Genomic DNA, 12,707 nt, shown 5'->3' with positions numbered 1-12,707 from the left:
TTTTTTTTTTCACGAAAATTAAGTGTCACGCACAACGAGTCTGTGTGGAAAATGTCAGCTCGATTGGATCACGGGAAGTGGGTTAAAAACGACCGAAAGATTTGCACGGTCGTAAGCAAGCAAGCAAGCACGCCAGCACGCAAGCAAGCAAGCAAGCAAACTTAATATAAAGGATTTAAAAAATTAACCCGTAAAAACAAAGTTTTTCACTATAAATCCTTTTATGTAAGATCACCTCTTGACATGCCCCGTATATTCCCGAGGGCACTAGCTTTGACCCGTTTTACCACTTTCAAGAACCTGGCGGCTTCAATTTAACTGCTCTATAAATAGTCTCCATTGTACAGCGTGGGGGCAGGGATTTCATGCCATGTGGTTAGTCAACATTTGCGTCATCATGAAACGGGCGGCTAGAGTCCTCTCTTCCTCTGGCTTGAGATGGCTGCCACCTATGGGTCAGATGATTGTCTGCCACCATTAAGCAATTGGTAATTAAATATTGAATTTTTTTCCCTAAACAGTGTCAAATTTTGGAAAAAAAATTTCACGAAAATTAATTGTCACGCACAACGAGTCTGTGTGCAAAATGTCAGCTCGATTGGATCACGGGAAGTGGGTTAAAAAACGACCGAAAGATGTGCACGGTCGTAAGCAAGCAAGCAAGCACGCAAGCACGCAAGCAAGCAAGCGAACTTAATATAAAGGATTTTCAAAGAAGAATACATGTGGATAGATTCTATAATGCTTTCCCAATTGTTTATTCCTGGAAATATTTAATTCGGAAATAAAAAAGTGTTTTGGATACTTTTAAGCACTTGTTTTCATCTCCAAATGGTCACTGTGTGCATCGCAAGTTATACAAATAGCAAGTTCCTGAAATCAACACAAATTCATCCTCAGGTATCGTTCATACAGGGTAACATTTACGAGAGTTTATGTGCACCCCGATTTCAGGGACATGGAACACAGCCAATTGATTTTGAAAATCAACCTTTGTTGGAAACATAAATTAAATAAAAGCTTCCAACATGGAGATGCCAGGGATTGAACCCAGGGCCTCACACATGCAAAGCATGTGCTCTACCACTGAGCTACATCCCCACCACGCTGACTGAGTCTGAACCCAGTAACGTGACCTCGTTGTGTAAGGGGGCTATTGGGGTCATGGCCTGAGTTGAATAATCTACTCGGAAATCTCCCAGATCTGTTCCTTTTCCCGGTTGTTAGATAGCGGCACATGGAAGCAAGCATTACCTGGGCTACTTCTGAGGACCATGAAAGTGACATCTCATCCACATTAGGGGTCATCACAAAGAACACAGGGCTAGATGAATATGGCCCAGTGGCCTAATGGATAAGGCACCAGCTTCTGGAGCTGGAGATTGTGGGTTTGAGTCCCATCTGGATCTTTAGTGTTTTGGTAAAAATTCAACGATCATCTTTCTTCTTCAAATCACAATTTGATTTCCCATTCAATTACCTAGGCATAATTTACCTCTACTGTTTTCAAGAAAATTTCCCAAGTATCCTGATATAATTCCACTCGTTGAGTTATCCTTCAGCGATGAGGACTCCAGACTGATTTTCGTCTCACCCACTCCGTTCGACCACCACTCGGCAGGTCACAACACTTTTCTCTCGGCTTCTTCCACGCGCTGCTCGAATTTGGAAGTCCATGCTTCGATATCAAATCTAATAACCTTGCTAATTTCCATAAATATGTAAATTCTTATCGACTACAACTTTGATAGTAGTGCTGTTAATATGACATGTTGGGCTTCTGGATCTGTGCTCAGCAACCGTAACGAATGAAACAAGCAGCCGTCTTGTGCAGGCCATGCATATTCCTTTGAATAAAATTGGCCACTGGCAAAATGTCACTTCGTGGATATGCCAGGGATTGAACCCACGGCCTCACACATGCGAAGCGTGCACTCTACCACTGAGCTACATCCCCATTCTGGTTCTACCTGGGCGCAGTTCCACCTAGGTACGGGGTGAAACTTCGTCATCAGCTTCTTCCTTTCCCTCGTCACCCCACTCACTCTCCTGTTGGCCCTGGGACGTGTCCACATCGAGTCTGCACAGAGTCCAAGCAAAACGTATTTCTTTGAATCAAAAATAAATAACAAGAATACATGTGGATGGATTCTATAAAGCTTTCCCAATTTATTTATTCTTGGAATTATTTAATTCGGAAATAAAAAAGAGTGTTTTGGATTCTTTTAAGCACTTGTTTTCATCTCCAAATGTTTAAGTAAACCATTTAATCACTGTGTGCATCGCCAGTTATACAAATAGCAAGTTCCTGAAATCAACACAAATTAATCCGAAGGTATCGTTCATATAGGGTAATATTTACGAGAGTTCATGTGCACCCCTATTACAGGGACATTGACACAGCCAATTGATTTTGGAATTCAACCTTTGTTGGAAAAATGAATTAAATAAAAGCTTCCGACATGGAGATGCCGGGGATTGAACCCAGGACCTCACACATGCAAAGCGTGCGCTCTGAGCTACATCCCCCACCACGCCGGCAGCCAGCCAGGTAGCCAGCCCCCTTAACTATCGGCCCCTCCTCTTACCGCACCTCCCTCAGGCCCCTCCCTCAGGCCCCTCCCCTTAACCCCTTCCCTTAGGCCCCTCCCCTAACCTCCCCCTCCCTTAGGCCCCTCCCCTGACCCCCCCCCCTCCCTTAGGCCCCTCCCCTGACCCCCCCCCTCCCTTCGGCCCCTACCTTGACCCCCCCCTCCCTTAGATCCCTCCCCTGACCCCCTCCCTTAGGCCCCTCCTCTGACCACCCCCCCCTCAGGCCCCTCTCCGGACTCCCACCTTCCTTAGGCTCCTCCCCTGACCCTCCTCCCTTAGCCACCTCCCCTCTCCGTACCCGGCAGGAGGTCTCCACCAATCAAAGAGCTGTTTATATTATATATTTATGCACGACAGTCAGTCAGACAAAAAATCCCTGGTGGGCAGTGTGGACATTGTTCGTACCTGTATAATTTTCAATTACTCTGTACACGTGGTTCCATCTGTCCTCCCTGCCTCCCAGAACCTGATTTTCCACAACCCCCTTCCCCGATACAGGTGGACTACACCCTCACCATTGTATTTTCCCTTGGGAGTTATTTGTACCATGTGACACATGCTTTTAAAAATGTACATTATTGTATATCTCCCACAATTCATTACACTACCAGTTTATAAACACGTCTCAGAATACGTCTCAGTTTACCATTGCTAATCACTGCACCTGTACACTATAATCACACTCCTCTGGCAGGATGAATACATCCACGGTTGCTTCACAAAGAGTGGATCTTATTTTATCACCCCCTAGAAAGGCTGTGAGGATGTTTTTTTGCTGGAGAAGCACGCACTCCGAACCATTGACACCCATCACCCATTATTATTATTTGTTTCTTTCGGTTAAGTCACGTCTAAAGATAAAATAATAAATAAAATAAAATAATAGAATACGACGTTTCGATTGCAACACAAGCAATCATCATCAGGTATAATGAAATAGTGACATAAAATCTAACCAGAAAACTATAGACAGACATATTAGCAGACAGATATCACCAAGATACATAGAGAGAGCAACACAGGTAACAGAGAGAGGTGGTCGTCTCTGTGGGGTGGCCTTAAATAGACAGAGGAGGGCGGACGCAGAGAGAGGGAGGGGGGTTTAGAGAAAAAATTAGCATATCAATGAGTGGACAACAAAATGTGGTGCTGCAAGTGCGATGACACGGCAAGGAAGCCTGAAAATCAGGAGGACACACTAAAATTAAATAACCTAGTAAAATATCGAAATGTAATGTAATACAACACAGAGGGTCGGTCAACACAATTAACGCATAGCCTGGTTGATTACGTATTTCAAAGATTGCTAAGTTAGAATGTAAGTGTGAACATTCCAAAGAGAGGACACAGGCAGAGAGAACAAGTAGTCAGAGAGAGAGAAAAAATAAGATAAGTTTAAAACTTCCCCGTAGAAGTGATTCAATCTTAATTTTAGAACTTTCGTGACTGCAGGAATTATTATTTGTTTCTTTCGGTTAAGTCACGTCTAAATATATTTAAGGCCACCCCACAGAGACGACCACCTCTCTCTGTTACCTGTGTTGCTCTCTCTATGTATCTTGGTGATATCCATCTGCTAATATGTCTATAGTTTTCTGGTTAGATTTTATGTCGCTATTTCATTATACCTGATGATGATTGCTTGTGTTGCAATCGAAACGTCGTATTCTATTATTTAATTTAATTTATTATTTTATCTTTAGACGTGACTTAACCGAAAGAAACAAATAATAACCCATCACCCAGTCACTGGACTGGCACTGCTGGTAACAGTGCCGATGGTGGCGAGCGCCGTGCTTCATGGTGTCTTCTCTCTACGGTCTTCATGTTCATCTCTCTCAGGACGCACCACTCAGATCCACAATCCTCACCTAGTCACCCACTTTATACCCCACCAGCAGCCCAGGATGTCGGGGCTGAACGAAGGTTTGGTGAAACGAGTGTAACAGCGTCATGGAGTCGGCGCCGTAAAATGACAGGAGCCCCCCGTCCCAGTCCAGATGAACCCCGACTCTCCGTGGAGGCTCTGGCACCGATAGTGAGGTCTCTACCCCGCGATGCCGCACTGAAAATCTGCTGTCATCTTTTTGCAGACTCCAGGAGACGTCACTCCCTCCCAGAAGGCACTCAGCACGCCAACCTCTCCGTGGGATCGTCGCATACGCGACTACCAACCCATGCACCCCATGTCCACCTCCCAGTAATGCTGACCCGACGAGAAGCTCTCACGGCACAGGGCTTGGTCCCAGTAATCAAACCGGTGTGGGTGATGGAGGTGACCCTGGGAAACACGGCTCACCGTCACCGTTCTGAGATCCGAGGAAATCTGGAGGCGGTCGTGGGCTGAGTTTGTGTCCAGAGTCGGTGAGCATCCATCTGTGATGACGACAGCAACGACGCTCGCACATAAGTCACAGCAATGCGTGCCCAGTAGCAGCATGAGCATTGCACGTAGCGTGGACATACACACTGTGTGTTGTATTACCATTGATTGTAATAATGCTGCAATACATAATACATCAATATGTAACAATTTCACTGATTATAACGTGTATGATACTAGTGTGTGTACACAAATACTAATGAATATTAGTATGAGTATACAAATACTAACGAATACTAGTATGTGTACTAATGATTAAAGACACTAATATCACCATGGGGGGGGGGGGGGGTGCAGTGGTAATGAACATCGGTGATGACGCCAGTACCACGATGTTAATGCCACTCTTGTGTCTCTTTATGAACACGACTCGTGTACACTACTGGATGAGGACCTCCCTACACCATGCTGGTCATGGGGATTATTTGACCATATTTCACCGCTCTTGTCAGTGCGCGTTGGTTAAACGAGGGGATCATAAACGTAGAAGCATAGAGGTACAGTACAACAATGGTTTACGCTGCACTGCCCTCTGCTGCCCACCCCGCAAAGATAGTTTAACGTTTTTAATTAAAAATGTGTGATGCCTAAAGCTCTCTGAGTCCTTCGGTTTTTCCTTCCACATTTAGAAACGTGAGTTTAGAGTATTTGGCTGCTACTATAAATATCCACGTGATAATATCAGCCACTTCGTCAAGCTATCATTTGTGATATCCAGGTCGCTTCCGAACAAGAACTACATAGCTCAGTGGGCCTTATACCTGGTAAAATAAACATCGGTTAATTGGTAGGTAAGAGAGTCCCGCAGCCTAAAGTGGCACTGCCTATGCGTGGTGGTCACCCATCCCAGATCTAGCCAGTTTCATCGCTGCTCAGTCAGTAATCAACACCATGCTGTACAATGGATGTTGTAATGTAGTAACTCGGCGGGAGACGACTTCACGGGTAACACACTCTTTATTTTATCAAACTCGTTTACAGGTGACTAACACCTACTTTGTATCTCGGGTGACAAACACCCACTTAGCTATCTCGGGTGACAAACACCCACTTAGTATCTCGGGTGACAAACACCCACTTAGCTACTTGGCGACTAACGCCCACTGAGCTACTCGGATGACCAACATCCACTTAGTATCTCGGGTGACAAACACCCACTTAGCTACTCGGCGACTAACGCCCACTGAGCTACTCGGATGACCAACATCCACTTAGCTACTCGGCGACTAACGCCACTGAGCTACTCGGGACACTCCCTGCCCGGGGTATCCGTCTCGACTGTGGGTCCCCAGCCCGACCCACGGGGGCGTCGGACCCCGGGTCCCACAGCCTCGCCTCCGAGCCACACAGGGCCCCGGTCCCCACAAGGACGGCGGGACTAGGGGTCTCGGGGCACTAGGTCTTCAGCTCCGTCTTCGGGTCTTCAACTGGGTAACTCTCCTCGAGTGCTCTCGCGCGTCCCCCTTTATACCCCACCTGCGGACGTCGCTGCGAGCACCCACTTATTCGACCAATCGCCGGGCGCTGGCTACGATCCTCTTTTCCCACATCTCATCGTGCCTCACCACCCACGCCGCGCCGCCCCGTCATCTGTCACTCCCGGCGCGCGCGTCCACACCACGCCCACAACGCGTGCCCAACCCCGCACCCCGCGCCGCCCCGTGATCCATCACTGTCACAGTCGGCGCACGTCAATACCACCACTACATCACCCCCTACCACATAGCTCGCAGCCGACCCGGCTGCTATAAAAATATACAAACCGCCCTGTGTGCCCCGTAACACAACACAACAACAAGAACAACAACTAACTTAACAACACAACACGACGCGAACACTACCATCCGCAACCCTCAACCAATGCCACCGCGACAATAGAACAATATATACAAACCGGCGAGTGACAATAGCAATGTGTATGCAAAAAGGAAAATAAATGGAATTTTTTTTTTTTTCTTTCGACTCGTGCAGTGTCCCCTTCTTCTTCCGAGCGTCCCTACAACGGGACATTACCCCGGCAGAGGGGAACACCGGGCGAGCTCGGTGTAGAGAAAAAAACGTCTTCATGAAAATTGTTGAGACCTAGCCCGAGTCCGCCTTGCCGGTCCGTCGTACGGCACCAGACGCGGTTGAACGTCCGGTGGTGCCGGCGGTTCAGGAAGACATCGGCCAGGCATCGAGGACCCGTGCGTGCCCCGGGGTTCAGGCTCTCGACGGTCAGCAGCCGTCAAGCCCGAGGCACCTGGGGGTGGGTCAGGTGGAGACACGTGAGGATCAGCCTGCGACACCTCCCTCCCCGAGTCGACGGTCACATCACACGCCCGGTCGTCACGGCACAGAACGGGGTCACACGGTGCCGCATAGGGCTTCAGTCGGGAGGGGTGCACGTACCAACGGCGTTTCCCCCATTTAATCTGTATACTCTGGGGTCGTGCAACCCGCACAATTTCCACCGGTCCCCTCCAAGGTCTCAACAACTTGGGGGACGTAGCCAACGGTGCATGTGGACAATGCAGCCAGGCCTTATCGCCTGGTTTCCAATCATGCGTATGCACCCTCCGCTCATGCAATTTCTCGTTCGCAATTTGCCGCGACCGCGAATTCAACCTTGCCGCCTCCCGCGCTTCAGTCAATTTGGCGATATTAAATTTGATGTGGTCTGCCAATTTAGATTTTGCACGTGGCTGGGAAATCCCCAGTTGGACGTCCATGGCCGGATCGGCCTCCCGCCCATACATAAGAAAAAATGGGGAAAACCCCGTCGCCGCATGAGGGGCCATTCGATAGGCCGCGAGTACCCCCGGCACCTGTAAGTCCCAATCAACCTGATCGTCGCAGACCTGTTGGCACAACATAGACGTAATCGTCCTGTTCAGACGCTCAACCATCCCGTCAGTCTGCGGGTGGTAGGGGGAAGTACGCACTTTCTTTGTACCCAACAGGTCGCACACCTCGCGCAACAAAACGCTCGAAAAATTCTTTCCTTGATCCGTCAGCAAGCGTTCGGGGGCGCCCTTGTCCAAAACATAACCCTGGACAAAGGCGTCCGCCACCGCCGCAGCCGACTGGTTGGCGAGCGGCCATGCCATAGGCCATCGGGTGAAGTATTCCACGCCAACCAGCAGGAACCTATTTCCCCTTGGTGTAGCCGGAAAGGGCCCCAAGATGTCCAACGCTACCAATTCGTTTATACGCGAAACCTGAATGGATTGCAGCGGTGGATTAGCTGCCAATGGTGGCGGTTTCCTTTTGGCGCACCCTACGCATCCCTTAAGAATATTCGCCACGTCGTTACCCATCCCCGGCCAATAATAGTCTCGCTGGATTAGGGCGAGCGTTTTGTGAAAACCCAGATGCATGAGCCGTTCATGAGCTGCCAGAACAACCCTACCCCGCATAGCAACAGGCACAACGAGCACGTGACGCCGGGACATGTTGTCCCACTTCATCAAAAGGCCCTGTCTGCACACCCAGGAACCGACCCGCGCCTCCCCTTCCTCGGGAGCGCCAACTTTCCGACGTAGCGTAAGTAGGGAGCTGTCGGACATCTGGAGGCGGCCCCACTCAATGAGGGGCAACGACAACAGCGAATCCCTCCCCGTGGGGGCGTCCTCTCCCGGGGTGTCAGTGGCGGCGAGCGCAACTCCCGGGGTGCCGGCGACCGGGGGTTTGCACCGCGCCGATCCCAACAAACATGTGCAGTCCGTGCACAGAGGCAACCGCGACAAGGCGTCCGCATTTGAGTGTCGCAACCCCTTGCGGTAAATCGTCGTGAATTGGTAGTCTTGAAGGACCTCCAACCATCGGGACAATTGGCCCGATGGCTGTGCCACGCGCATAGCGTATTGTAGAGCCGCATGGTCCGTACGGACCGTAAAATGACGGCCGTAAAGATACGGCCTGAATTGCTGTGTAAAAAACACAATGGCTAACAATTCACGACGAGTTACGCAATAGCGTTGTTCGGCGGGGGAAAGAACTCTACTACCGTAGGCGACCACCCGTTCAACCCCCCCGACCACCTGTGAGAGCACCCCCCCGATACCCGTATTGCTGGCGTCCGTGTCAAGCAAAAACGGTTGTGTGAAATCGGGGTAACACAAGGGGGGAGCCTGCACCAAGGCGTCACGGAGGGAGCAGAACGCAGCCTCCTCTTCCGCCCCCCAGTGAAACCTCACACCCTTAGCCGTCAAAGCGTGCAGGGGCTTGGCTATGGTGGCAAATTGCTTGACAAAACGACGGTAATAGGAGGCGAAACCAATGAAACTACGAACCTCCGTGACCGAGGTTGGCGTTGGCCATGAGCTGACGCAATGCGTCTTAGCAGGGTCCGTCGAGATCCCTGAACGACTCACGATATGGCCCAAATACCTGACCGATTCCCGAAGCAGAAAACATTTAGCCGGTTTAAATTTAAGCTTAGCGGAACGCATCCTGAGGAACACCGCTCTCAGTCGCTGGAGGTGCTCCTCGAAAGTCTGACTAAAGACGATGATATCGTCGAGATAAATCAAACAGGTATCCCATTGGAGGCCCGACAAAACCAATTCCATGAGTCTCTGGAACGTGGCGGGAGCGGAATGTAAGCCCATGGGCAAACGGTTGAATTCAAATAGGCCCCCAGGTGTCCGGAAAGCAGTTTTAGGTTTAGACTCGTTATCGAGTGGCAATTGCCAAAATCCAGAAAGCAGATCGAGTGTGGAAAAAAACTGCGCTCCCGCCAAGGCATCCAGCGACTCATCCATCCTGGGGAGCGGATACGCATCCGCCATCGAGATTTTGTTTAAGCGGCGGAAATCGACACAAAACCGCAAGGACCCGTCCTGTTTCTTTACTAGGACAATAGGAGCACCCCACGGACTAGAAGAGGGCGAAATGATATCGGCCGCCAACATATCATTAACCGCCGATTGCACATGTTCCTTCTCGGCTGGGCTGAGCCGGAAGGGATTCTGACGAATAGGGGCCGCGTCCCCTGTAGCTATGTGGTGGCGCAACAGGTCAGTGCAGCCGATATCGTACTTATGTTTGCTGAACACGTCAGCAAACTCGATTAGCAAACCCCTCAATGCTCCCAATTGCACCCCGGACAAGTTAGCAGAACCGGCACACAACGAGTCCAACCACTCAGTCCCCTCATCACTTGGAGGATGCGACTTAACAGTGAAATCGGCTTGAGCCACGAGCCGTTCCTCAACGGGTAGCGGCGCGGCGTGAGCCAGCACCGTTCCCTGCGCAATTACGGCCGGCCGCGACCCCGTATTCAGGACCATTACGAACGGCTCACTGTCCCCTCTCACCATGGTTTGAGCAACCGCTAAGTCGAGGCCCCTACTGGCTCTGTTAGACGGCCCCAACAGCACCCCCTGTGCCTCCGCACCCACCTCAAGTGGCTTCCTGAACCGAAGGGGTACTAACATTTGCGATCCCGGGGGCACCCGTACAGTGTGAGTCGCCAGCGCCTGCACCGTCGCACAAACCGTGCGCACTTTGGTAGGGCTCGACAAGAACGCAACCCGCCGACCTGACGGAAGCTCTATGCAGGCCTGATCTATAAGAATTTTGATGGGCATTTTGGACAAAAAGTCCGTACCTAGCAAACAGGGAACGGCCAGCGATGATGATACAAAAATAGGGCCCGCCAATTTGATGTCACCAATGCAAATAGTCGCCCGCATAAAATGGCACGTCTACTGGCAGAAGGGGTCTACTTTGGACGGGAAGAATGTTATAAATAAGGTCCGAGATGATGGTGGCCGACGCACCCGTGTCAACAAGCACCCGGACCTCAACCCCGTCAATGAACCCCGTTACCACGGACGACCCGGCCGACGCAGCCACGATCCTGTGGGCCAATTCGGACCACTCGACTGCTTGCAGGCCGCGTACGGACCCCCTTCGCCGAAATGAACCCCCGGCACCCAGCCGCGAACCCCCCACCGCGAAGCGGCGACCCGAATGTGCCGTGTTTTGTGGACCGAACGTGTGAGGTGCCGCGACTTGCCGGGTTTTGTTTGGATGACTTGTGGCCCTGGTCGTCGTCCCGACGTGGTCCTGTGGCGCGCTGACGCGGGGCCCGGCACCCGGCTGCGACGTGACCCCGAAGGCCGCAGTTGTAGCAGACGACGGACGTCGTAGGTTTCGGTTGCTCCAGCTTGCGGGGCGAACGTGTGGGCGAACGACCTCCCGTTCTCCACTCCCCCGGACGTGATGCAGCGAAGGCCTGCTCCTGCACCGCAGCTGGCTGAGGTTCGGCGATCGTGGCGGCCAGTGCCGCGTTCCCCGCCCATTTGCAGACGACCCCCGGCTTGCGTTTGAGGACCTCGTACGCGTGAATGCTCGTGGCGATCGCCAGGGAGCATATATCCATCTCGTCCGCCACGTTGATGGGGACCCCCAACTCGTGGGCCAACACCAGCAGCTGCTCCGTCACCATGGCGTCCTTCCCCTCCTTATCCATGCGGGGAAAAGCTGCGTCCGCCAAGGCGAGTAGTGCCGTGCGATAGGCGAGCGTCGTTTCTCCAGCCACCTTCCGCCGATCGTAGAACTGGTGGCGACACGTGGAGGGCGGCCCGAACACCTTCGCCATCAGGTGTAGTGCAGCCTGGAGCGTAGAGCGGGACGACCTTGCAGCAGATGTGAAGGCTGCAAGCGCGTCGTCGTCAAGCATCGCTGGCAACGCACGCAGGGCAGTGGTGTCGGACCACCCCGACATCTCCTGATGAGCGAGGAACCTTCGTTGGAAGGCTCCCCAGTCGCCCCCATCCGCCTTGAACGCCGACAGCGCGGGCAATCTTTGCTGGAGGACCCGATCGTCGTCGACGTCGGAGAGATTTTCCCGCGCTCCGCTGTAGTTGTGTAAAATGTCGGCTCGGTTGTCAGGCGCAAAATGGAGGGCTCCGGCGCGCGCTGATGACGTGGGCTGCGCTGCGCGGAGGTGTCCGGCCACGTGGCGTCCGTCTTTCCCGCCAATCGGTGGCGGCCCCCCAAAAACGGCGGCAACTTCCAGACTTTTGGCGCGAAGCGCCTTTTGGCGGGAATCCTCCACCGTCGCTTCCTCCACGACCCCCGCAGCCGTTTTTCCGCTCGCCGGAACGGAGATGTCGGCCAAGACAGCGGCGGCGGCGAGTAGCAACTCCGCCAACCGGGCGTGCGCGTCCTGGAGGCTGGTGTCGGAGGCAAGCGGAGCGTCGGCCATCACCGCGAAGTGCTGCATCGGCGGCAACTCCTCGTCCTCTACTCCCGAGGTCGGTGTCCCCGGTACGCCGTCGTCGTCCCGACCTCGCTCGTGGGTACGGGTAGTCTTCCTCGTGTCCATACTCCTTGAAGACAGGTTTACTTCTGACGCCAGTTGTAATGTAGTAACTCGGCGGGAGACGACTTCACGGGTAACACACTCTTTATTTTATCAAACTCGTTTACAGGTGACTAACACCTACTTTGTATCTCGGGTGACAAACACCCACTTAGCTATCTCGGGTGACAAACACCCACTTAGTATCTCGGGTGACAAACACCCACTTAGCTACTTGGCGACTAACGCCCACTGAGCTACTCGGATGACCAACATCCACTTAGTATCTCGGGTGACAAACACCCACTTAGCTACTCGGCGACTAACGCCCACTGAGCTACTCGGATGACCAACATCCACTTAGCAACTCGGCGACTAACGCCACTGAGCTACTCGGGACACTCCCTGCCCGGGGTATCCGTCTCGACTGTGGGTCCC

At 52.0% G+C, this 12,707-nt stretch overlaps 1 protein-coding gene and 1 non-coding gene across 2 annotated transcripts; both read right to left on the bottom strand.

The window, feature by feature from the left end:
• Positions 1-1,029: 1,029 nt before the first annotated feature.
• Positions 1,030-1,101, bottom strand: TRNAA-UGC (transfer RNA alanine (anticodon UGC)). Its single transcript has one exon. It is a non-coding gene; the product is annotated as a tRNA-Ala (tRNA).
• Positions 1,102-4,302: 3,201 nt separating this feature from the next.
• Positions 4,303-5,820, bottom strand: LOC144733186 (tripartite motif-containing protein 14-like). The gene is made up of 3 exons (XM_078614978.1): positions 5,817-5,820; positions 4,768-4,968; positions 4,303-4,618 (listed from the first exon to the last, which is right to left on the bottom strand). The coding sequence occupies exons 1-3, from the start codon at positions 5,818-5,820 to the stop codon at positions 4,464-4,466; spliced, it is 360 nt and encodes a 119-aa protein (XP_078471104.1). The 3' UTR covers positions 4,303-4,463.
• Between the last annotated feature and the right edge of the window lie 6,887 nt (positions 5,821-12,707).

This window comes from Lampetra planeri, chromosome 45, assembly GCF_965212315.1.
Source record: "Lampetra planeri chromosome 45, kcLamPlan1.2.h2, whole genome shotgun sequence".
NCBI classification, from domain to species: Eukaryota; Metazoa; Chordata; class Hyperoartia; order Petromyzontiformes; family Petromyzontidae; genus Lampetra; species Lampetra planeri.
The sequence above is the reverse complement of the archived record's forward strand: the minus strand, read 5'-3'. Positions and strand labels throughout refer to the sequence as shown.

Bases quoted from the DNA above. Each gene is read 5' to 3' on its own strand.
- LOC144733186 (XM_078614978.1), bottom strand. The intron at 4,619-4,767 runs GTTGGTAGTCGC...TATCGGTGCCAG, and splicing joins GGTGGACATGGGGTGCATGG to AGCCTCCACGGAGAGTCGGG.